This window comes from Melopsittacus undulatus, chromosome 1 (assembly GCF_012275295.1).
Source record: "Melopsittacus undulatus isolate bMelUnd1 chromosome 1, bMelUnd1.mat.Z, whole genome shotgun sequence".
NCBI lineage: Eukaryota > Metazoa > Chordata > Aves > Psittaciformes > Psittaculidae > Melopsittacus > Melopsittacus undulatus.
Genome location: NC_047527.1, coordinates 88,047,931 through 88,071,931, shown reverse-complemented (window position 1 = coordinate 88,071,931; position 24,001 = coordinate 88,047,931). Strand labels below are relative to the sequence as shown.

The 24,001-nt window shown below is 38.4% G+C and overlaps 1 protein-coding gene across 1 annotated transcript; it reads left to right on the top strand.

Moving 5' to 3' along the window:
• The first annotated feature begins 1,049 nt into the window (after positions 1-1,049).
• Positions 1,050-17,203, top strand: EEF1E1 (eukaryotic translation elongation factor 1 epsilon 1). The gene is made up of 4 exons (XM_005149906.3): positions 1,050-1,194; positions 2,913-3,113; positions 10,296-10,391; positions 16,543-17,203. The coding sequence occupies exons 1-4, from the start codon at positions 1,087-1,089 to the stop codon at positions 16,681-16,683; spliced, it is 546 nt and encodes a 181-aa protein (XP_005149963.1). The 5' UTR covers positions 1,050-1,086; the 3' UTR covers positions 16,684-17,203.
• Positions 17,204-24,001: the final 6,798 nt, after the last annotated feature.

Genomic DNA, 24,001 nt, shown 5'->3' with positions numbered 1-24,001 from the left:
TAACTTCACTGCTATCATTATCCGTGGTTCACTAACATGTTTTTCTTCACCCTACTTCTTTCCCTCCTCTTCCTTTGATGCCCTTGATCAGCGCGAGTAATGAATGGCTCTGTTCTGCGCGATCCTTCTTAATGGCACAAAAATGTAGCTCTCTGAAACCAGCTTTTGGCTACACTCGGACAAGCAGCTCAGAGTTTAAGAGGCGGATGGAGAAAGGCAGGACCGGTAAACGGGCGGGAGAGCAGTGTGATCTCGTTAGTCTCGGCTCCCGCGACACCAGAGCGAAGGGAAAGCCGCGTCCGCCTCGTTAGCCCGGCGGCAACCCCCCCGATGCGCCACAGGACAGCACGCTGCCATTGCACCCAGCGATCGAAGCACCGGCAGCAAGCAACCAGACAGGCCGGGAGGCCAAAGAGCGGCCCCCCAGGGTCTGGTCGCCCCCGCCCGCCTCCACCAGCCAGGATATCCCAGGGCCAGGGGCTGCGAGGGGGTCGCACTTTCACTGCCCTCTGCCAGAGGCACAGCGACAAACCCATCAACAGCTCCGGCCCCATCCCAGGAAGAAAGCAGCCGCTGTTCCGTTGGAAACGGAGGCTGTCTCCATCCCGAGCTATAAACCGACTCTGGCAGGGCCTGCCGCTCAGCCCCCGCCGCCGGTGCCCTGGCCATAGAGCAAACAGCTCAACCCCACGCTCCGACCCCTATCCACCCACCACCAACCACCCCCAGAAGGCGGGGCGGCTCCGCGGCCCTTCAAAGCTCGCCCCGCCCCCGGCTGAGGTCACGCCCCAGAGGCGTAGCTTAATCTCTCCGCGTGCGCGAAGCGGGCGGGGGAGGAACTGTGCGCATGTGCAATTCATGGTCCTCCGCTTTTCCCCGCCCCCGAACGGTTTCCAACGCAAAGTGCGGCTTAGCGCATGCGCTGACTACTAGCCGAGCGTCTGATTGGCTGTCCGGTACCTTCAGGCCAATAGCAGTGTCGGTTCCTTTGGAGGTGTGTTGGTTCTGCTTTCCAATGGGATTGGAGGTTGTTGTCAGGTGGTGCGTGACGCTTTCCTTCCTTTCCCACGTGGTCTTCCGCCAAAGATGGCAGCTGCGGCGCGGCCGGGGCCGGGCGTGGAGGAGTTGGTGCTGCTGGAGAAGCTGCTGGGCCTGCCGAAAGGGAGCAAGTACGGCGTCCAGGGGGAGCGGAAGGTGAAGGGAGCGAGGAGGGGCTGGCAACGGGCGGGCGGCCACCCACCCTCTTCCCCAACGGTCTCTTACCTTGCCGCTTCCCCTCCCATCTCTCTGTCTTGGCCCCGCCAGATCATCCCCTTCACCGCCGTTGCGACGGTGGCTGAGACCCCCCAGACTCCTCCTCTCGGGGGAGGTATGGGGAGGGTGGGGCGTGCCCTCTGTCGGCCTCAGCTGCCCATCCCGGCTCCGTCAGCTCTTCGCTTGAGCGGGGGTGTCATTTTCTCCCCCCAAGTCGCTTCCTTCATCACCTGTCCTAAGCTGTGGCTGTAGGGCCTTGCTGCCTACTCGTAGGTTCTGGAAACTTCTTTCTTTCGCCTGTGGAAGGAATATTGCCTTTCGTTGGAGAGATGTCGGCTTAAAATGTGCTTGTTCTTACATCACCTCTCCCTATGCTTTTCTTGTGCCAGCACAAATTACATCTGTGCTGGCATGGTTAAATTGCATGGAAAAAACATACGGTTTTGTGTATCAAGAAGGTCTCTGTAGTGAGGAGTTGTTGCTCTTAAATATTTTGCTTTTTTAAGTAGAAAGCTTGGTGTTTTGAAGTTTTTACAGAAACATTATGTTCTGTAGTTTAAGAAGCATTTTGGGCCTGAAAAGTGTGATATGGGGCTGAGAGTGTTACATATGTGTAAAAATGGTGCTTTTGGAGAAAAACAACAGAAAAGAAGGTGTGTGGTTGCCTTGTGTTGGTTTCTAGGGTTTTTTCCCTTGACTTTACTGCTTATGATTGAAGTCTTGAATAGCAGTATATGAAATCTTTATTTGCAGAAGCTTCCTAAATTATTTGACAACCTGAGTGGTGTTTTAATGCTCTAAAGTAGAAGTCTGAAAAATCAAGTAACTAGATTGATCTGTCGTTTTCCAGACTGCATACTGAGAGAAAAAAGTGAGTAATTGTCAGACTCTTGGTGCAACTGCAAAATGAAAATAATGATTTTTAGCTTATACTTTATGTTAATTAAATCCAAACATAGAGGCTCCTTTGTGTGGTCAGATACTTTGAAAAAAAAAGAAAGTATTGCATTTTAATCAGCTTTTTTTGTCTTTTGATGTTGTAAATGACTGAATGGGCTTTAGTCTGTTGCAGTTAATTTCAATTCATTCACTTAATTTCTGATTCTTAGCAGTTCACTTTTCTTTTCCTACAGTTTAGTATGTGCTAACATCACTAAAAAGAGGTGGTTAAAGCTAGAGGTGTGATGTGTTGTCCTCCCCTGATATCAGTGAATTACTAACTTCTGTCAGAGCATTTGGGAATAGGATAGTAAGTATGAATAAGCATTTTGGTAAGCCTTGCTGCTGTGATCTGCTCAGAGAGAAGTTGGATGCTGCTGACTTTACAATCCTAGGTCAAGGTCCTGAATTTGAAAGTAAGCTAAAAGTTAATTACATTTCTGACAGTGTTAGAATGAGCACTTCCATTTTTTGCTAATAGAGGCAGAATTTGATTAATTTGAGCTAAAGGTATCTTGGCTTGTGCAATACCATTTCTTCTATAAAAAATGAAAATATACCATCCCAAAGAGTGAAAAGAGAATATATACGTGGTTTTAGTGTTATGAACTTTAGCATCAATATTTCTAAATTCTAACATACTGCTTTAAAGATCCTTCTGAAGAGCTCCCAAAAAAAAAAGTCTTTTCTTATTGAACTTTTTTTTTTCCCTATTCTAGGTTCCTGTTCTTCAGACAAACAATGGACCTGGTCTGACAGGAATAATGACCATAGCTGGCTACCTAGTTAAACAGGCTAAGAAAGAGCAACTGCTTGGAAGTACTGCAGAAGAGAAAGCTATTGTCCAGCAATGGTTGGAATATAGAGTGACTCAAGTAGATGGAAGCTCTAGTAAAGAAGATACTAGGATAATTTTGAAGGTAAGGAGTATTTAATTACCTTGCCACTGAATTTTGGAGTCACTCGAGCTTGAAGAAAATTACGATGCTAATGTGTGTGAGCAACCAAGTAATAAAACTGAGCAAATGTTGAAGACTTGGCCGTATCTCTCAGTACTGGCTTTTATTCTGCTTGCTGCTTTTCACTTTTCTTGACAAAAATACCCCAACAACCTGAAACAAGAGGGAAAACAACTTCAGCTGTAAAGTATGGGAAGCAGAGCTCTTAGTGTTTTATGGCTGTAATGCTGGAAACTGCCCAGGGTGTTCCAGATTGTTTAGAGATTGTTCAGCTGCCTAGTCTCATATTTGCCATGTAAGATGGCACTTTCCTACCATCTTCCTAAGCCTCAGTTAAAACAAGTTGATGCTGTATTTCAGGATAACACTGCTCTGTTTTAAGAGCAATTCTTACTGATTTAGTAATTATGGAATACAGGCCATACTTTATGTTGCGGTACTTGATACTGATATCAAAAGGAGTTACTGGACAGAATTCCTGTGTAGAAAAGGGAAATCATAAAGGAACTCTGCAAAACTACCCTTCACATAGAGCTGCCTTATATGGAGGGTTTAGTCTGCTGGAGTAAATGTTTCTTGTACTCTGAAGCTTACTTTCTCTTAAGCAGGTGGAAACATAAAAGAGGATCTCAAGGGTTACTCTGTTATTTGAGCAAGAAGTATATGGCAAGGAGTAGATAGCAAAACTTACTCTATTTGCTCCTTCTTGTGACTGTTAATCAGTATTTTTGAAGTCTTGTGGGAACAGAGCTTGAAGAGAAAATTTGATTTACACAGTTAAGTGTTAAGGGCTCTGTTTAATAAGTGTATATGAAACTAATAAAATTCAATCAGTTTTTAAAGTGTTTATTTTTTCTAATTTTAAAGGTGTATTTTAGATGGCAAGTATGCAATGCTCAATGCTACTTTTGAGTCTGGGTTTAGAAATAGCTTTGTGACATGAGCAGTATTAGAAAGGTTGAGTTTATGTGAGTTTATAGCAGAGTTTATATGAGTTTATAGCAGAGTCTTAACACTTCTGACTTCTGTTAGGTGTGGCAAATCTGAGTCAACTAGAACTATTGCAGAAACAAAAAAAAAAACTAACATTCAAGAGTTAACGTGTTACTTAGTCAAGGAAGATCTTGCCTCTTAAAATTGTGCCAAGCAAAACCTTGTTAGTAATCTTTTCGAACTGACAGCCTCTTTGATCTTGAGGACTTTTAATGTCATGTCTGCTTTACAAGGATCAACTTGATGACAGCTTTAAAGAACCATTTTTCTCGTTTATGCCCCCAATAATCTTGAGTTATCGAAATCTCATTGTGGCCATGTACTATCTTCCATCGGTTAAGCATCAGTTTGTTTATATTACTTCCCTTTTTGTAACATAACTGCTGTTATTTTCTACATGCAAACCCTATCAAAACCGTTACAGTCATGGTTACTCTACAGATACTGCATGAAAACTATCTACTCTTTGGGATTTCTGAAACTTTACTGAAGGAGGCATTGATTAATTGGGGTTTAATATCAGTTTTACCTGTACTTTGAACAGGTGGTATGACAGGGTGGCCCTCAGAGGTTCCTGTTGTCTAATTCATGTTGTTTAAAAAAAACCTTTATGGCAAGTATTACATAATTTCAGTCACTTTTTCAAACAAACTGGTGATACTATTTGTTCTTTCCCAAACTCTGAGAAGACCATATGAGAATAAATAACTTTTATTTGCTTTTCTTGCTCTTCTGTTACACAAAAACAAAAGCAAGTTTTCTGCCTTCTTGTAACAAAATACATGTGCTCTGGATGGCTTAAGTGATGATACCTTCTTTGTCAACGCACACATGTGGGTATCTGCAGAACTGTATTTGTGTATTAAAACCAGACACAGTGATATGATGGTTTCATGTTGAAGCTGATATCTCTTTTCAGTTTTAATCTTAGAAGTACTGGCAGTGTAGAAAATACACTGAAACACAAATATGTACATAAATTGGGTGTTTCCAAACAAAGCAAAATTTCCTTACTGAGAAATGGTGTCATGTGAGGGAGAATCTCTGCCTTTAAGTATTATCTGATAGATAGTACAACTTTAAAATATTCCTTAGGATTTTTTTTTTTTTCTTAGCAGATGTTGAATAACCAGAATTTATTTTGACAGAGGGCTGCTGTGGAATTGTTCCAACACTAATAATTTCATAGTATAGCAATTAAGATTTTTTTTTCCTTTTAATTTGTTCTCTTGCTACCATTATTAATCAGAAAAAGAGGCAGCCTACCATTAAAGTATACTATGCCAAGAGGGAGTACGGGTGAAAAAAAAAATTAAAAACTAAAATAGGAAGGGAAGTCTGAGGTTGTAGTTTTACAACGTGTCTGGAATACACAATGGCAGTCTTGGGACAGCTGCAGCCTAGAGCCACAATTTATAATAAGCTGCCAAAAACAGTTCAGTTACTTCTGCTATAAACTTTAGGCTGTCTGTTTAACCCTTAATTGAGGTGATGTGGTTCTGAAAAATGTCAGTAACTGGTTTAATGTTTGCTAATTTGATTAGGAAGGGGTTTCTGTTGGCCTTAGGAAAATAGGTTCTTAAGTTGTTCTTGCTGGCATGTTGATTCTTACTAGGCATGAAAGCAATCATGAAGTAGCCAGACCATCTCAGCCAGGCTTTTTATTTTCCTTCAGAGCAAATACTATGCTGTTCGAAGTGGCCAATGAAAGTGCTCTTGGTGTTTGGTTTTTGATTTATGTTCCTGTACTGAGCAAAATAAACAGGAGTAGTACCTCTGGGCTGTTCTTCAGCACATATGCAGCAATGATGGTTGTTAATAGTGGTGATAGCATAATATCTTAACTTTGTTGTCCACAGGATGAGCGCGTATTTTCATTTGCTTCTTTGGTTTTTGGTTAATGGTAAACGAAGCTTCATAGGAAAAACTTGGAAATTACTGAGGACTTGTGCCTGATAACTAGCAGTGTTTCTACTCTTCCAGGAAGGAACAGAATGTTTGCAAGACACTTGTGCCATCAAGTGTCCACTTACGTGTTAATTAATTCAACTGAAGAGATCTGAATGTCTGCCTTGACAGTTTTAGGTACCTGAAACTTGAGAGTTCTTCCCCCCTACTACATTTTCAGGGGCATATGCTAAACAGTTGTGAACTTGCTGTAGAAATCTCTAGATTCTGAAGAATAATTAATTATAGCAAAGAATTTTTTGTGTTCTGCTTTCAGTGTCTTAAACAAAAAATGTTCCAAAATTTCAACTAGTTTTGTCCTAATTTCCTGTGCTGTCTGGCTATAAATATGACATCCAATTAGAAATCTGAATGAGAGTTTCAAATCTTATTTAATGTCCTTGTTTGAAAAATCACTGTTTCCACAAATATATAAGCAGGTTAATCCATACTCTGCCCATGCCATTAATCTCAGTTCTTGTACACTGTTTTTTGACAGACTTCTAAATGGGATGCCTACCCACTTTGGCAAGCTTGTTCAGCATGTGTTTATTAAACTTCAGGTTTCTGTGTTCACTTCGCTACCTTTCCTGTTAGCACCGGGATATTTTTGTGCACTTGCAGGTGTAAAAGATTTTATTTTGATTACTTGAGCAATGTGTCTTGAGTATTTTTTCTTCCGTCCCTTACAGGGAACTCAGTATGTTAAATATAATTCTCTTCCAGACCAGGTTTAGCTCATAATTTGCCAGTTAGAGAAGTCTTGCGTGAGAATTAAAAATATGCCTAAGACCCAGCAGTGGAGTTCTGCTTTTCTTGGGTATGGCTGCAGAATCCTTTCTTGAGTTCTGCATCGTCAGAGGCTTTCCTGACACATTCGAGAGTGCTCAGCTCTTTGTCTTTGCATGATGAGATATAAAGGCATTTAGGGTATAAATGACCTTGAGAATACTGCTGATTGCAAGGATGTGCTTCTGTGCACACACAGTATGTGCTGGGCATACATACACACACCAGTGGTGTGTTGTAGAAAAAATAACGAAAACAGTATCAGTATGATTAGATCCATTGTCATCTCTTGAGTTGTGTAAGAACCAGCTGTTACTTATCTGAGCTATTGTCTTGACTTGTGGTGCTTGGAAGGGATTCAGTAGCCTTAGTGGATGAATAGGATTACAGACACTTAAATTGCATATTTAAAAGATAGTAAGTGATACTGTGGGGTAGCCAGAAGTGTGTCGTGGGTGGGATACGTTGAGCTGTTGCTCCAGATATAGGCTGTAAATTGGATTTTGTTTTTTTTCCATAAAACAAGGAAGTGGGAATCCATCAGTTAGTCCATAAATAATGCAACATCTCTTCTTCCTGTTGCTTTTTCCCCCTTATACCCAAAAATGGAATTTGAATTGCTGTGGTGGTTCAGTGTATACTAGTGCATCAAACTGCAGTTATGCCTTAAATACCTGTTTGAAACTTAATAATAATATTGCAATAATAAGTTCATAGAGTTCCAAGCAATTTCCAAGTCTATTTCAGTCATTTAATATTGGGATTGTATATATGTAATCAGTTTAAGTAGTGATGCTCAGTACATGAAAGACAGTGGTACAAATGACAGACCTGAGTCTTCTGGATGTGGTAGAAACTCAGATACAGTTTTGTGTTCATGTTTTCATTAATCTTTCCAGGACAGGAACACTAGTTCAGTTTAATACCAGGGTTACTTATGACAGCTTGACTTTAACCCAGAATTCTTACACAGTTGGCTATCAGCCAATAATATAATCATCTATGGGAAGCAAACCCATTAGGCAAGATTAACTAGATGTGCCTAGTGCACATGAAAAGAATTGTGCGTTTATGAATTAGTTTGACTTACAGGATGAACTTGTAATATCTGTCTGTATTTTATGCAAGAAAAGCACATGTGCAAGAAAAGAATTTAAAACTAATACTAATTTATCCAAGACTAAGCCATTTTTGCCAAATTCCATTTGTTCAGTTAACTGACTTCATAAAATTTTATGAACCAGAATAAATAATTGTTCACACTGTAATAGTTTATTTTGCATTTAAAGTTTTAGGATTTTTTTTATTGATTGATGAGTATTCTGTGTATATATACATGCACAGTACAAAACTTTGAGCAGGGAAATAAATGTGTTGATTATGCCATCAAGAATGATGATCTTTTTACTTTATGAAATACTGAGTCTGTAGCTTGCACTAAGAAGAAAGAGGGGAGGGAGGATATAATTTCAGTGGTGTTACTTCTCACTATGTGCTAGATTTCTGGTTAATCAAAGTGAAAAATACCGATCAGAGAATCTGTGTCACAACAGATCATTTCACTTTTTTTTTTTCCTAGTAGACAGATCTCTGGGTATATTTGGGGGTTTTCTTTCCTGCAAACCTTTTCTTAACATTGTATTTGCCTTTGTGATGTGTGTATGAAATTCCACAGAATGGTAGTTACATACTTAAACTAATCTGAGAGCTTACTAACATGAGCAAAGCAGTAAACCAGTCTAAAGAAAAGAAGCTATATAGCCAGGAGCAGATGACCTTACAGAATTTAGCTATGCAGGGGTAATATTTTTCCCCAATTTGCTCTAATAAAATCAAAGCAGACGTGAGGATGTTTAAATACTACAGAAGCACAGGATTTCTGTCATGAAGAGCTAATCAAAGAATAAGGTAGCATAATGGAGTCAGACTTGTTAAAATCAAATGCAGGGTTAGATGTCTTTGTCTCAGCATTTTAGTTTTGTGTTTTGGTTAGTTTTACATAGGCACTGTAGGATATCTCTATCAGTAAAATTATGGAGCCACAAGACTGCAATCTGCCAATGGCTAGATATAATTTTAAAATTTTTCTCTAATTATTAACCCCTTCTCTTTGCCCTAGACTTTTTTTTTTTAAAAAAAAAAGGTTGTCTTAAAATGGAATGTGCTGTAATTGAGACCAAAAATCTATTTCAGGGTAATTTTTGAAAAAAGCTATATTTGAGTTTCTTGCCTCTGTTTCTGGGGCAGAGGAGGGGTGGCTTAACGAGGTTGCTGAGGAAACAGGAGGGCATTTACTACAATTTTTTTCAATAAGCAGAGGAATACTAACCGAGAGAGCTTCCAGATTGCAAAAACTAAAGCTTGCTTATGCTAGGGTCAGGTTTAATGTAGGTAACTTTGCTGCTGTGTTTCTTCAGAGTGAAGTAGGGGGCAGAAAGGTGCATAAATACAGTGAGAAATAGGTAAGATGTGGAGGAGGGAGGTACAGGTTATGTGTGACTGCCTGTATTATCAGAAGCAATACACTTGAGAAAGAGTAAGTCTGTCAGCCCCCTGTTTTGCAGCAGAGAATGACTGCATACAAAAAGATAGAATAAATGGACTTTCAGTAGTACAGATTTGAAATAATTACTCCCTGAACCTAAATGGAAGCCTTCTGCTACCCACCCTTAGCCTCTGTTACAGAATAGTTAAGAGATAATCTTAAAATGCTGAAGCAGTGTTCTTTTTGAAGGAACTTGAACAACAACTGAATTGACAGTATCAATCAATACAAGTTGCTAACAGTGATTTCAATGTTAATAAAAGCAGGTGTCAAATGATACCAAGATATGCGTAGCAGTTCCAGATTGCTGACCAGCAGCGTTGAGTCCTGGAGGACAGGAGAAGCTGCTACTGTACTGGAAGAGCAATGCGCTCTTTTTTGGTTGTAGAACTGTATTTTCTGCTTATGAAATGTTAAATGTCTTAATAGCAATGTTTCTGAGTCATATGTGCTAACAATAAAAGAAGTCTTGGTTTTGGAGTTCCAGTAATTTGGAGCCAAGAAGACAGACTTGAAAGTATTTGTGCGGAGTCAGATTGGAATATAAAGTAAATCACACTTGTATATACAAAAATTTGAGCGGGTATAAGGGGAAGAATTATAAAAAATTATGTGCCAGCAGCAAACTGGCTAGTACTGAGTTTAGAGAGCAACATTTAAATTTCATTGAATCCTCGCTGTCAAGCAAGGATGATAGTTTATTATCTTGACACTTTTTTTTTCTCCTTTGCTGAACAGGGATAAATTAAAGCTGGCATTTATTTTATGTGCATGGTCTCCAGAGGTTTTCTGTTATTTTCAACAATTGCCTTAATATTTTGTCTTACGATGTCAATACTACAGCAGTACAATGACTTTTTCATTTTCAGGATCTTAACATACACCTTGAAGATAAAGTGTACCTTGCAGGAAACATTTTTACCTTAGCAGACATTCTGATGTACTATGGATTGCATCATGTCATGGTAAGTGTTATTTGAATTATTTTTATATATACAGCTGTCATAATTGTTTATGTAAAGGGCAGCTTATTGTTGTAGAAATTGACCTACTGAATTGCTTAGTGAAAGTCACAGAATGAAAATTGAGAGATTTTTACAAAAAACTTCAACTAAAACTTGGGTTTAAGTTGTAAGCTTGTTTTTGTGGGGTTTTGGTTTTGTGGGGTTTTTTTTTCCTTTTAGTTTTTTTTACTTATTTTAATATTAGTTATGGGTCTGTCAAAAAGAAGTGTATTACCTGTAGTGTTCCGAATGCTTTAGTTACCTCTACATTAACCAGAGGTGCAAGAACAGTACACTTCGAAAATCAGGCTGAGGCAGAGAAGGGGAGGGAAGATAAAGTAATGAAATACTACCAAAAATGAGAACTTAAGACTGTTGAGGAGTAAGTTCAAATGAGAAAGTGTGAAGCAGAGGAGCAGGAAGGGAAGCTTCATTTCAGGAGGTTTTTGAAAACATGTTAGAGTATGTCACCTAAAATTAATTCTGTTAAACCATATTTGCCTTGTAAAATATCTTAAGTAGTAGGATAGATGTGCTGACTAGAGTGTCAGAATGGGTTACCTTTCATATATGATATGTAGACAGAAAAAATGTGTAAGTACTTTCTAAAAATGTCTGTATATGCTGTAGGAAAGTATGAGTTCAAATGGTAATTTTTTTTTTCTTTAACAATTTAGGCAGGGGAAAATCAAGCCTATTTTAAATTTAGAGTTTGCTCTAGAGTAGACCATCTAATCAAGAAAACAAGCTTCAAGTTACTGCTCTGGGAAATAGAACAGATGGTAGAAACAAATGACTTGGTGTTCCTGGGTGCCTGCAACCATCCAGACGCTACTTGGGACAAGTTTATAGTACAGCGTCTGTTTCTGAAATGTTTGGCTTCATGGAAGATCATTTTCTGAATTGGAAGGGTATAAAGAGCAAATAATGGGGTGGCTGTCCTAAATAAAGAGGAAGAGTTAGAAGCTGCTAGCTAGGAATTGCATGTATTTTGAAGATTTCAGACTTGGTTAATATAGGTTCCTGACTATAAAGTTAAATACTTGAACTGTAGAATCTTGTGATTTATTTTTTCCTGTAGTGAGAGTACATCCAGAGCTGCAGCTCTGCCCTACGTTTTGGGGGGTGAAGCTGCTCTATCTTTTAATGTGATGTGGTCTAGTGAAGCAGTTTGTCGTACGCATCACTGTTTCAACTAAGCCTTGTGCAAAATATCAACAAATGCTTCCTTTAATCCTTCAAGAGAGAAGGTGGAAATGGGAGGTACGGAGAGGGAGATCCACAGTTCTTGCTGTCCATCAAGCTGTTTACAACATTGATCTGAAAATACTACTGATAATGACCTTCAGGCTTAATCTCTTACCTTTTGCTAGACTAACAACTACATGCTAGCATGTACATTAGTAACAAAATACTGTAAGTATTAGTGGCAGACCATGATTGTCCTGAATGAGCCAAGTATTACTCAAACATTAAAAATCTTCTGGCGCAACTTTAGTTGGAAATGATTTTAAGACCACTCAGTCGTTCTTCACCCACAGTTTCATTTTCCTTTCGTGTTACACTTTCCATAGTGTTTCTGAATATAGATCGTACGTCTTTATGTTACTTCCCTCCTCCCACCTTCATTAATGAAAGTCAGATTCACAGGTAGTTTTTCAGGCTTATTGCAGACTTGAGTTTTGAGTCTAGAAATACACTTGTAATAATAAGGCAAGAACTAAATTGTATACATTGTTGTTCTGCATCATAATATAGGTCAAACACCCAAAAAGTGTAATGCTTGATACTAAGCTTTTTAAAATCAATGTGATTTACATTGTCATATGTAATTCCATGTCTCCATGTATCTGATACAAATATTGTTGTCTTTAGACACTTTGATTACTTAAGTATATATGTGGATAAGTATAATGAACAATGAAGTTCTACTAGATTAAAGCATAGATTCAGAGAAAACATAAATTTGGAAGCATTGCTTAAGGATAACTCAAGCAATCAGTAAGCATTAAATTCCCCCTGTGGTAATGAACTTGTTTCCCTATGTTTTTATTCTTAAGTATTTTCAAACAGCACAAGTTCAGTTCTATTTAAGAGAAATAATCAATACAAAACTTTGACAGAACCAAAGAGGTAGTCTGAAATTTGTATGTCTGACTTGGATATTTCTGTAATAAGGCCTAGAAAATAAGTTATGGGTGAAATTCAGATCTGCAAATGGAAGATGCCTCAGTCAAAGTTTCGGGGTCAAATCAAGTACAATCAAGTACAAAAAAATGTTGTTCTCCTCAGATCAGAACTAATACTGAACTAAAATGAGAATGCACTAGGAGCTTGTTTTCCACTTTTTTTTTCCCCATAATGAACATTTCCTGTATAAACAGGTTGCTGTGGATTTTTGTTAATATTCACTGATACACTGCTTTTAGTAATGTGGTAACAGGCTTTCCTTCTGAAAAATTATGCTAGAAATGGTACTTAAACTGAAATACAAAACCAGTTTCACTTTAAAGAGAAGACTTGATTTTAAGCATGTTCCTTCAACAACAGAAAATTAGTCAAAACTATGTGAAAGTGCATGTATTTCATGAAATACACTGTTCAGCTGTTTGGGGTTGGGGTTTTTTTTTCCGTCTTTCCGTCATATATAAAGGCTAAATTTAAAAAGATCCTTTTCTTGATATTTCTTGAACTTGAGATATATGCAGGTATTTTTAGACTTTCCATGCACATTCAGTGTGTGGGAATGGGAATTTATGCCTCCATCCCCAGTGCAGCTGTAAGCAAATATAATTAAAGCATGTATATTTATAGCTCTTTTAGAAACTCTTCTAGTTGTGTTGTATGATGACCACCTTGATTACCCTTTGTGAGCTTTGTGGTGGAAGAATAAAAGACTTTATTCTTTTTTTTTCTTTTCCCCATGACATAAAAAAGCCTGACAAATTGAGTGTCTGCTGCTTTGCTATTAAAATAATTGCTTTAATAGCAAATAATTATTTTAACAGCAGAACAGCAGCCTTTCTTAACTTGGGGGAATTATCTAATTTAATGAGGAAGAACAGAAAATACCCATCTAACAGTGTTGTAAAAAACGCCATGGAAGTGATCTCTAAACAATTAACCTAAGAGTTATGTTCCAAGTAAAAAGTAGAGCATGCCACAAAGTGCTTTTTAATATGTTTCACTGATGGAGTACATTATGTAAATAAGTAAAAATATCTTGCTTGTTGTGCCTAGAGTACAGAAAGGGGTTTTGTTATTAGAGTAGCTGTCTGTTTTGCCCTTCAGATGTTTTTTCACTACACTAACAGAAGGGAGGAAGACTAGTTTTCCAGACTTTATTTTTTATTTACATCAGGGAAATGTGAAGATTGGGAATTGTCAATATAAAATGATGGGAGGAAATACTGCACCTGCTGCAAAATCTGAAGTTTAGTTCAGCATTTTCCTAAACATGTGCTTACCCATTAAAGACTTTGAAAAAGGGCATTGTAATTATAACTTTACATGTGCACAACTGTCAATTAAAGCTGACGGTATTTTTATTACCTGCTCATACGTAAATATTTTTCTTCATTTTCAGTAATTTTATGATGACCTTAGAATACACATGTTGCTGTTTTCATGCTTTGTGTAATTTGTAAATGGTCTACAATTTTATACCAGACACTAGCTTCCAACTACCATTATAACAAACTGCAGATGATCAAAGCATTTTCCCCTAAATGGTACTGCATGGGAGGTTTTGTCATGGATATCCTGCACTTGCAGAAGCTGAGGCAATTTGTGAAGCACTCAGTGTTACATCTTAACAGCTTCCATTATTTTTGTAATGCATTTAAAAATTCTGGAGTTTTCCTGTTACCAGTGTCATTCTCTTCCGCTGGGCTAATGCTGATTGACTCCTTTATGTTTCTAGCTCAGCAAAAATAATATGTGGCTGTGTTTTAATTGATTTGTCTGTGCACTATACAGCTTGTAGGAATAGTGTTTACATTTCCTTGCCAGCAGGAAGAAACTCAGATTTTCTCATGCTGTTTAAGTGGGGTTCATAGCAATTCAAAATCGCAGAAGTTGTTGAGGAAATACATGTGTAGTGCTATGCTTGTATTGTGGCAGGTGAGTTCTATAAGAACAGCTAGTTGGGTTTAGGAGCAGCTGCAAGATCCCCGATTTTTGGTTGTTGCTGCAGTTATTGTGCTCTTAACTTCCTGATAATAGAGTTTTAATGGTATGTGGCATTGGTTTAGTATTCCTTCCTCCTGCAACTCCTTGAAATTATTCTTCTTCGATAGTTTTCCCATGGCTCATCTTCTAGTATATATCCATATTTTATTTTTACTACTACGTACTTAAATCTTCACAGTTCTTAGCCAAGTGCTGGGCTGTGTGAAAAAACAGTCAGGAAAAAACAGCAAATATTACAGGCAGCTCTTTTTCAGGAAAGGGTTGGTGCAGCACAGGGTAAAATTTAACATGACAGTTGGTTTTGAACACCAGCTTTTCACTTAAACAGCTGAGTAAATGAATGTGTATAGTTCTTTCTGTGATTTAAAGTTTGTTGCAACATTTGTTTCCAGGTGTCCTGTGCCCAAGATTAAATTTGCAGTGCACCTGCATTATCCGTGAGATCTGGTATTTGTAGAACAAGGCATAAGGAATATGGCATCTGTTTAGCTTTTGAGGAGGGGATTAACCTTGATTAGCTCTAGAAGTCTAAATGTGAGAAGTATTAGGCATGTCTAGCTATGATTTGTCTATTAAAACTATCCTCTACAGGTGTGCCCTCTTTCATTGCAGGTGTCATCAAGATGACTAAGTTAAACTTGATGGGTAACTTAGCTAACTGAAAATGAAGTGAGGTGAATCCCATGCTGCTTGGTTTAAGTATTGGGGAGATGAGATAGGGCAGTTGATGTGAGGATCACATTTGTTTCTGATGCAGATTTTGTAGTCTGTTTTGAGGACTACCTGATATGTAATTCAGTTGTAGCGGGTTAATGTGAGGAAACACATGATTGTCTAAACTGATAAGCTGACTTCATAACACAGGAATGAGGAGACCTAAAGTTGCTGATCAAGGAGTAGTAAAGCAGGTGATAGAGGATAGGAATGGTTCTTCTACAGCTGGCTTAATTCTGAAGTAATGAAAGACTTCAGTGAGGATGCTGGTGATGTGAACTTTGGTGGCTTTAAAAGGTATAGTTAATATCTGTACTAGTACATGACTTCATCTGAGCCAGTTCTCTAATAAAAAGTAAAGGTAGGCTTGAAGCTTCTGATTAATTTTGGCCACAATTCCAGTGGCGAGGAGCTGTTGGAATACCTATGTCGTAGTTGGAGGCTTCTTCCTGTCTGCACTTGCAGCTGTTTAGGTTTGGATTAAAATAAACAAGTGTATATGCTGTTGACTTGAGAGTACAACAGGACTTCAAACTGTAGGAGTAAGTGATAGTACTTTAATAAGTTTATGAAGTATGGACAGGTTTCCAGTTTGGTTTACTGTAGTAATTTGAATCATTCCATGGCTGCCAATGTGAGCTAGCATGTCTAAACATTTAAGTGTTAAGCTATGCTGTTTCTTAGGAACTATTGTATGACTACTGCTCAAAATAGAAAACAATTTTCAACTTTTTATCGAGTCTGAAATTGCCTAAAAAAAACCCAAAACATATTGCTGTACTTATCATACACCTTGAAATACAAAGCGGTTACTTTACTGATAAGACTGGTGGTTAGATTAACATGAAAGGCTAGTGCCTGTTGTGGAACTCTTTCCTGCACCCCCAGAAATGTGTGCTAACCCCATAAGTAGACAGATGCATTAAATTCAAGCAGGCTAACACCCTTTGTAACCCATCATTGTAATGCAAATATATATTTCACTTTCCAGGTCTGTTCATTTGAGTAAATTAAAAGTAAATCCATATTTTGGGTTGTGATTTTTCATATGTGAAGTTGAGATAGAATACTGCCGGACTGTAACAACTTTTTATACAAGTTGGAATCAGCTATAAAACTGTCCACTTTTATTTTGCCTTACCACATGTTTGACACTAATGATGCAGTGCCTTGTTTTATTGATGCCTTGTGTTTCTTCCCCATGCAGGTGGACCTCACAGTGCAAGAAAAGGAGAAATACCTTAATGTGTCTCGTTGGTTCAACCACATTCAACATTATCCAGGTGTCCGGCAGCATCTCTCTAATGTAGTCTTTATCAAAAACAGATTATACACTAATGCTCATTAAGGAAAATCCTAATGTCATGTCAGAAGTGTGTTTGGGAGTTTAGAAGTCATACTGTCCAAAACCACTAACTTTCAAATACTGGTTTGTAACTTTCTGTATGTGAACCAAAACTGTTGATGCCTCAAATAGAATTGCATTGAATTGCTGTTGTTCATTCAAGAATTTGAACTTATTAAATTGTATCATGTATCTGATTAAATACAACAACGGTAGAAAGATTAAAATCTAGTTTTAAGTCACTATTTTTTGAAAATGAAAAATTCTTTCAATTAAATATTCAAGGGTAATAACATGGTCCTTATAGGAAAGAATGACTTATTTTCCTTCAATTATTCACTCCTTTTGCTATTTATTGAATTTTTATGTATGTCATGCTTTCTTTTCATTTTATTTTCCATGGATGTTTACACTAGTTTTGTAAAAGTGAAGAGCTATATTGTGTGCCAAGGGTATGAAAAAGGGAACAAGCAAACGTTACGAAGTATTTATGTGACTGAATAAATTATTTTAAAACTCTTTAGTCTTAATTTGGCTGTGAAACTTCTTAGCTCTACAGCACAGAAAATTTTGTTTCACGTGCTGCTTCATTTTGTGGTATATGGATTTCTATTTTGATTCTAGAAGTGTTTTCTTTCAAACTGAGTAACAAAGGTTAGTGTTCTGTCAAGATTCCTGCTTCATATGCTGTTTCCACCCAAGTGCGAAGGCAAGTTTCAAGATGATAAAACCCAAACCACATAATAGGAAAAAACCAACCTCCCCCTCAGATTAAGATGATAATGAGATCCTCTATCAAGTTTACTCTCAAGGTTGGATCAGCAGACATTTGGACAGTGCTAACATAATGCCATAAGGATACACCTGAACTAGGTAATTACCTTCTGTGCAATTCAGTTAATGTTTTCTTTTAAAATCCTGAAAGAAATATAAAGATACTTTCATATTTTTATTGGTAAACTTCCATTTTGGTTTCTACAACAGTATTCAGCAAACAACTTCTCAATTGTAGATTCTTTTGTCTTGTGCTCTGCTTTAGAAACCTCCCACCCAGTAAGGTGAATATAAAGGTACCTTGGAGAGGTGTTTGAGCCTTAGGGAAAAAAATAGATACTAAAATCTATCCTAGGACATAATAGGATAGGAGAAATTTGCATGAGTAAACTTACCTTGCACAATTCCAGCCTAAGAGGTATTTTCTGTATATACATAATTTCTTCAGAGGGTTTACAGGCACACTTTCAGGAATGTTGTATATTGTTAAAAATGAAAATACTCTGGTTTGAGAAAGTTCTTGCTGTTTCCCAGGGGAATTAATTCTTGGCTTCTACTATATCTCCTTTAGTTACCTTTCTTCCTTGCTATTTAGAAGTAGGCTTTGCATACGTGATCTCGCTAAAATATTGAGATCTGTTAAAGAATTGTGGAATGGGCTTTAGCAGAAATGTACATTGGAAACTTCATACTCCAAACTTTTCACGTTTGACTACCTGAGGATTTGGGGTTTTTATTGTCAGTACTTGCACTCTTCATTCCCAATTTGTTACCTAGTAAAATATAAGTATATAAGCAAGTTTGCTTTTTTTTCCCATTTATGGTTGGGAGAAAGTGATGATGAGACTTGGCAAAATGCCTTTTATGAAACTCTACTGTGATTAACCATTTCCTGTTTCTGAAGGGTAGCATGGGTGGGAATCAGTGCATTTGGTTGGAGTTTGCGATATTTCCATGTTCCATCTTACAAACATTGGTCTTATCAGTGCTGTTGTGAGTGAGAATGATTGAAGCTTTGTAAAGCACAGTATGTGCGAGCCTTCATCCATGGAAACAAGCAGCTTATGTTACAGCTAAGAACACTGAAATGGAACTAGAGTTAAAAATACTGCTGGAAACAATAGTGTCGTCTGCTCAGGCAAGTTTTGTAGGGATGCTGCTGTGAAGTGTCTTTTTTAAATCCCAAACAGCCACTGTTTACAAGTGTAACGATTTCTCAAGGTAGCTGCATGCTACTGTACCAGTATCCCCTAGCCTCTTGTGCCAGTTTTATTTTCTCTGGTGTAGAATGGAAGTGTTTCTTGCTGCTGAAATGTTTAAAAACAAAACAAAAAAAATCAGCTAACAGATGAAATGTTTAGAAGTAGATTAGCAAAATTTAACTCTGCTACCCAAAAAGGCATTTGGTCATTATCGTATGCTAACTTGAGCATTTCTGTTTTTCTCCCCTGCATGAAGGAGCTCAGGGAGGTAGAGGGCTAAAAGCAAAGAATAATAAACTGAGATTTTTGTCTTTAGAGAGATAACTGAGAAAACTAAAGAGTATTGATTTTCTTTCCTCTTCCCTTTTCTGTATAGTGCCTTTTGATCATCAAGGACAACTAAATCTATACAAAAACTTCTGAAAAAAAACACAAAATATAGCTTGGTCTGTGTAGGATTGTATGAGATACATTTTTTTATGATGATGCTTCTTGGTATTTACAGGTGAGCTGTGTGTGTGTAATCTTTCAAACTAACATCAATGGTTTGTATGAAGAGTGCACATGGGTAAATGTTCTGCTGATTTTAAAGCTACTAACACTTGTCTGTGCAATATTTTATCATACTTTCACTGAGCATTAGTAGAAGTGACTTTCCTCCCTTGCAACCTTCTTTCTCAAAATTTCAGTTGCTGAAGGGCACAGTAAATACTGTGATGTTGTTTTACTTTTGTTGCTTTGCAGTTTGATGATGATGATGACCACAGTGATGTGTGGAATTTATTTTCACAGTATTTCATAAACAGTGGCATTCTCATTTGTTAATGTATCTCATTATTGCAGTATTATTATTTTGCATAATTGTTCTATCTAATTTATTCAAGGGGCCTGACATGTTATGGTCTTTTAAGTATGTGCCTCTGGGACTTGAGGTTGTTGCCATATGGTGAGATAGTGCTGCATGATAACCTTTCAGCAACTGAAGAATTCAGCAGTAAAATAAATATGATAATCATAAGTGTTCAGTGAAAACTTACACTTACCACTCGTCTTTTCCCCTTTGATGCCAAGATGGCAGCTGCTTGCAGAAAAGCCAGGCCGAAACAGGTATCTGATATGTTAGAAATGTGCTGATGATTTTTAGTTGTCTTTATATGTATGACTTTATTTTCAAGTGAGAGTTCAGAAGTCTCACGAGGCAGCTCTTGCACTGAGACTTATAACTGGGCAGCAGTGATTTAAACACAAATCCAGGGTTAAAGAAAAGTGAGTAGAAATTAGAAAATTGAGAAGATCTGATTTACACTGGACAGAAAAAAATACATTCCAGTTTAGACCTGGATACTAAGAAAATCTGACTGGACTTGATGCCAAGCCTTTTCAGCAGGACACCTGTAAAGAGTTTTGTTTTGGTTTTTTTTCTGTGATAGATTAAATGTATAATGGGTAATAGAGGGGAGAGGGAGGGAGGGAGGGCTGGCTGAGTTCCTTTTGTGTTGTCAGTGATTTACCTATGAGATTGACATCTCAGTTTTCGACACAGAAAACAAGTTAGGAGATACCACCTCAGGTTAACAATTGAAACAGCCAAAGTCTGTTACCTTTCTTCACTGCTCACCCACAGTAGGGACTTCCTTTCAAAAGCTTTGCTCCTATGGAATTACCAGAGATGAGGTCTCCTAGCTAGCATCTTAGCTGTTAGCATGTAAGAGGTGATACTTTGACATCCTTTTAATCTTGTTTTTTGATATTGTGACAGGACAAGGGGTAACGGGTTGAAACTTAAACGGGAAGTTTAGACTGGATGTAAGGAAGAAATTCTTTACTGTTAGGGTGGTGAGGTACTGGAATGGGGTTGCCCAGGGATGCTGTGAATGCTCCATCCCTGGCAGTGTTCAAGGCCAGGTTGGACAGAGCCTTGGGTGACATGGTTTAGTGTGAGGTGTCCCTGCCCATGGCAGGGGGGTTGGAACTTGATGATCTTAAGGTCCTTTCCAACGCTAACTATTCCATGATTCTTTATAGCCTACCCTAGCCTCTTCAAAATGTTTTGAAAACAAAGTAGCTTTTCTCTCAGGATTTTTTTTTGCTATTGTCTGAATCTTTGGAAGTACACAGGCCCAGAAATGGGGACCTTTTTTTTTTTTATGGTACATCTTAAACTTCCCAGAAGGTGGTGTAGTTCATTTCGGTATCTTGATAAAATAATTGTTCAACTTTGCTTTCTTTCTCTCACACGCATGTACACCCATTTATTTAATGTATAACTCATGAAAGAGTAATCTAGACCCTCAGTGTGGGTGTGGATCCTGGGTTATTAGCAGGGAGCTGAGACACTAAAATTTAAGATGCACACGATCTTTGCAATTCAATTAAGACACATTTGTATTAACTATTTTATATGAAAATGCAGCTTAGAAGTGTTAACATGGTTTTTGTCTGTGAAATAAAATACACTCAAGTGACATCACAAATGAAAACAACTATAGAACTTGGGCATCTTTATTCTCCTCTTGTTTTTAAAAGCAACAGATGATCAAAACTCTGCTCCCTAGTGCTGTGGATTTGGAAGAGGTAAGGACAAAGTGTTTCACAAGAGATTAGCTGAGAAAGATGAAAATAGATGCAACTATAAAATCATTGTCAAGAAATCCAGTGTAAGCTCTTTTCAGAGGTCTAGCAAACCTAGACTCTAGTATGCGATTTTTTTTTATATATGTATATTTTTTTTTTCCTTTTCACTTTCAATCCTATCATTTCTTTTAATCTTCGGTGTGTTTCATGGTCTTTTAACTTCAAAGTGTAATTGTAATGATGCAGCTGCTTAATGGATTAATATGTTTAGTATTTTTCCCCTAAGAGCAGAATTTCTTCTTTGCATCTATAATTGGATCGCGCTGCTGCTGTCCCTAATGGCTATGCCAGGTTTCATAGTCACCATACACCTGAGCACATGCTTACTCACTTGGTAATGTTAATTTTTGTTCTAGATTTATCAAATGAATTGTGCTACACACTTCTTTCGTGCTTTATTGCAGAAGATGAGAGAGGGGAGATGCCATCGTACACCTCTGCTGCACGAGCTTTCAGATTCAGGCTGGTCTTTGCATTCCACTGCTACATGTCTTGAGTATTAGATTTATAGTACTTCAGAACCCAGCTCTAGGGAGATACGTAAAGATACCAGAGATTTGGAGGGGAGGGAGGATTGATTTTGTAGCAAAGTTACTTGTTGCTGCTCTGTGCACATTCCTGCAGGCGTGGCCTTTATTTTCCATGCTGGTAGTGATAGTAGCCTCTGCGGCTGCTGCAGAACATGGCACACCCCAGCTCTCTGCAGGCAGGCAGGAGATGAGCAGTTTTTTATCATTGCTGCATCTGAAGGATTCCCCTTTCCCTTCCCACACTACCTTGGCCCCTTTAGGAAGGTTTACATCTATTAAACTTTCCCTTCTGTGTTGGAAGAACTAAATCTTTTTCAGCATTTCCAGGCTGGTGATCTAATTTGACAGCTCCTCGGTGATGTCTATTCCACTTCAAAGAGGCAGGTAGCCTCAGGCAAGCCAGCTGCATTGTGGATTCTGCAGATTTGGCTTGCTGTTCCTGCTGGGTGTCATCTGTCTTCTTAGTCCTGCAGTGGATAATTTTTGTCCTCCCTAGCATCATCTGCCTGAGCAGTTTCTGCCTGGCAGGCCTGTCCATCCAGGTTGAGCATCAAATACAGTAGCCGCACAGCTAATCTGACAAGGCATTCCTCCAAACAGTGCACCCCCAGGCCTGCTTTGGCCAGCATCGGCATCACGGCCCGCAAACTTCCACCCATCACGATCATGGTCTCAGTCTCCCATCACGGGTGCAGCCCATGGACTTATTCTGCTGGCGTAAAGTATGTCCCCCGCCTTGCCCTCTTAAGGGCCGTCGCTCCCATTCCTCCCATCTTGGCAGATGTCTGCCTCAACAGGTTTGGGCTTCCCTGCCTGTTGCCGGCATTTGACTCGGACACCGCCACTTGAATGAAACAATCCTTTAGTGGATTACCATCGCTAGACAGCCTGTGGGGGAAATGACAGGATTCGGCACGTTCATCTAGAGATTCTGCAATTCGGAGTGCTGCTAACACTAATGGGAAGTGACAGGGTGATCCCTGAAAGAGAAAGCGGGTTCCATTGCACGGCAAAAGTGACAGAGGTTGTTTAGCCTATCTTCCAAAAGAATACATGATGACTACATATGTTGATTTTCATGCTCCAAGCCAGAGCTATTTCCATATTTTTGTGACTTGATGGCTACTGCCTACAAACTGACAGGTTAGGGGCTCCACAAGTATTGTCTTTTTATAGCCATTCCCTCTTTAAGTCCTCCTTAATTTTTTTAAATATGTTTTGAAAATAAGCTTGACAGTGCAGTGAGAGTAAGCAAGAGGAGGAAGAAAAAAAGAAACAAACCAGGCATAAATGCAACAAATAAAGCATATACTTAAAAAAACAATAAATAATCAGTGTTCAAACAGAGGAGAAATGGTTTCAGGACAGCAGTAATAGAAACCAATGCACTTATCTGTCAAAGGATTTGTCCTTGTTGCAGTCCTATAGTTCCGAACCTGACATTACTCATGATGCAAACACTCTTTCCTAGAAGTGCAGTAGTTATAAACCCCCTTAACCTACAGGATTTTCTCCTCAGCAAATAAAAAGATAGCTGGAGCATAAGGCTTAGAGGGGAAAAGAACTTGTTAGAGGGAAAGACTAGGAAAGGATGGCAACTAGACTGGAAAGGGATAAAATTAACATTTGAATAATTCTACCCCTAATTATCAGTGAAAATCAAACCAGCTGATGATCAGTACAAATACTGATCAATACAATAAAACCAGTATAGATCAGTACAAATACCGATCTATAGGCTGCAAGAGTGGTTACCTTGTTCAGGGGGTCGGGGGGGAAGGGGGATGTGAAAGCAAACAGTATTTTTAGTAACAATTCTTATCTCTGCTAGTAACCTATTTAATATAATATTTACAGACCATGTAACAATGAAGGACTGAAGAACTATTTTAGGTTACGTATTTATGCTGATTTTCGTAATACTTTAAATGGGGTATTGAACACTTCCCAGGGATTCTTTTTATTATTTAAACGGATTCTAACCACATTTTTACTCATTTTGGAGGAGTTTGTTTCAGTGAAACCAATTCACTCATTTTTAAGGCTGAGTTCACAAGGTTATATGTATTGTCAAAAAAAATAGTAATGGTGATTTCAGTGGGCAGTTTCTGAGCTTTGATGATGGGAAACAATTATGAATGGGAACATTTTTTTGTGTCTGTTGTGTAATAGTTTCACACA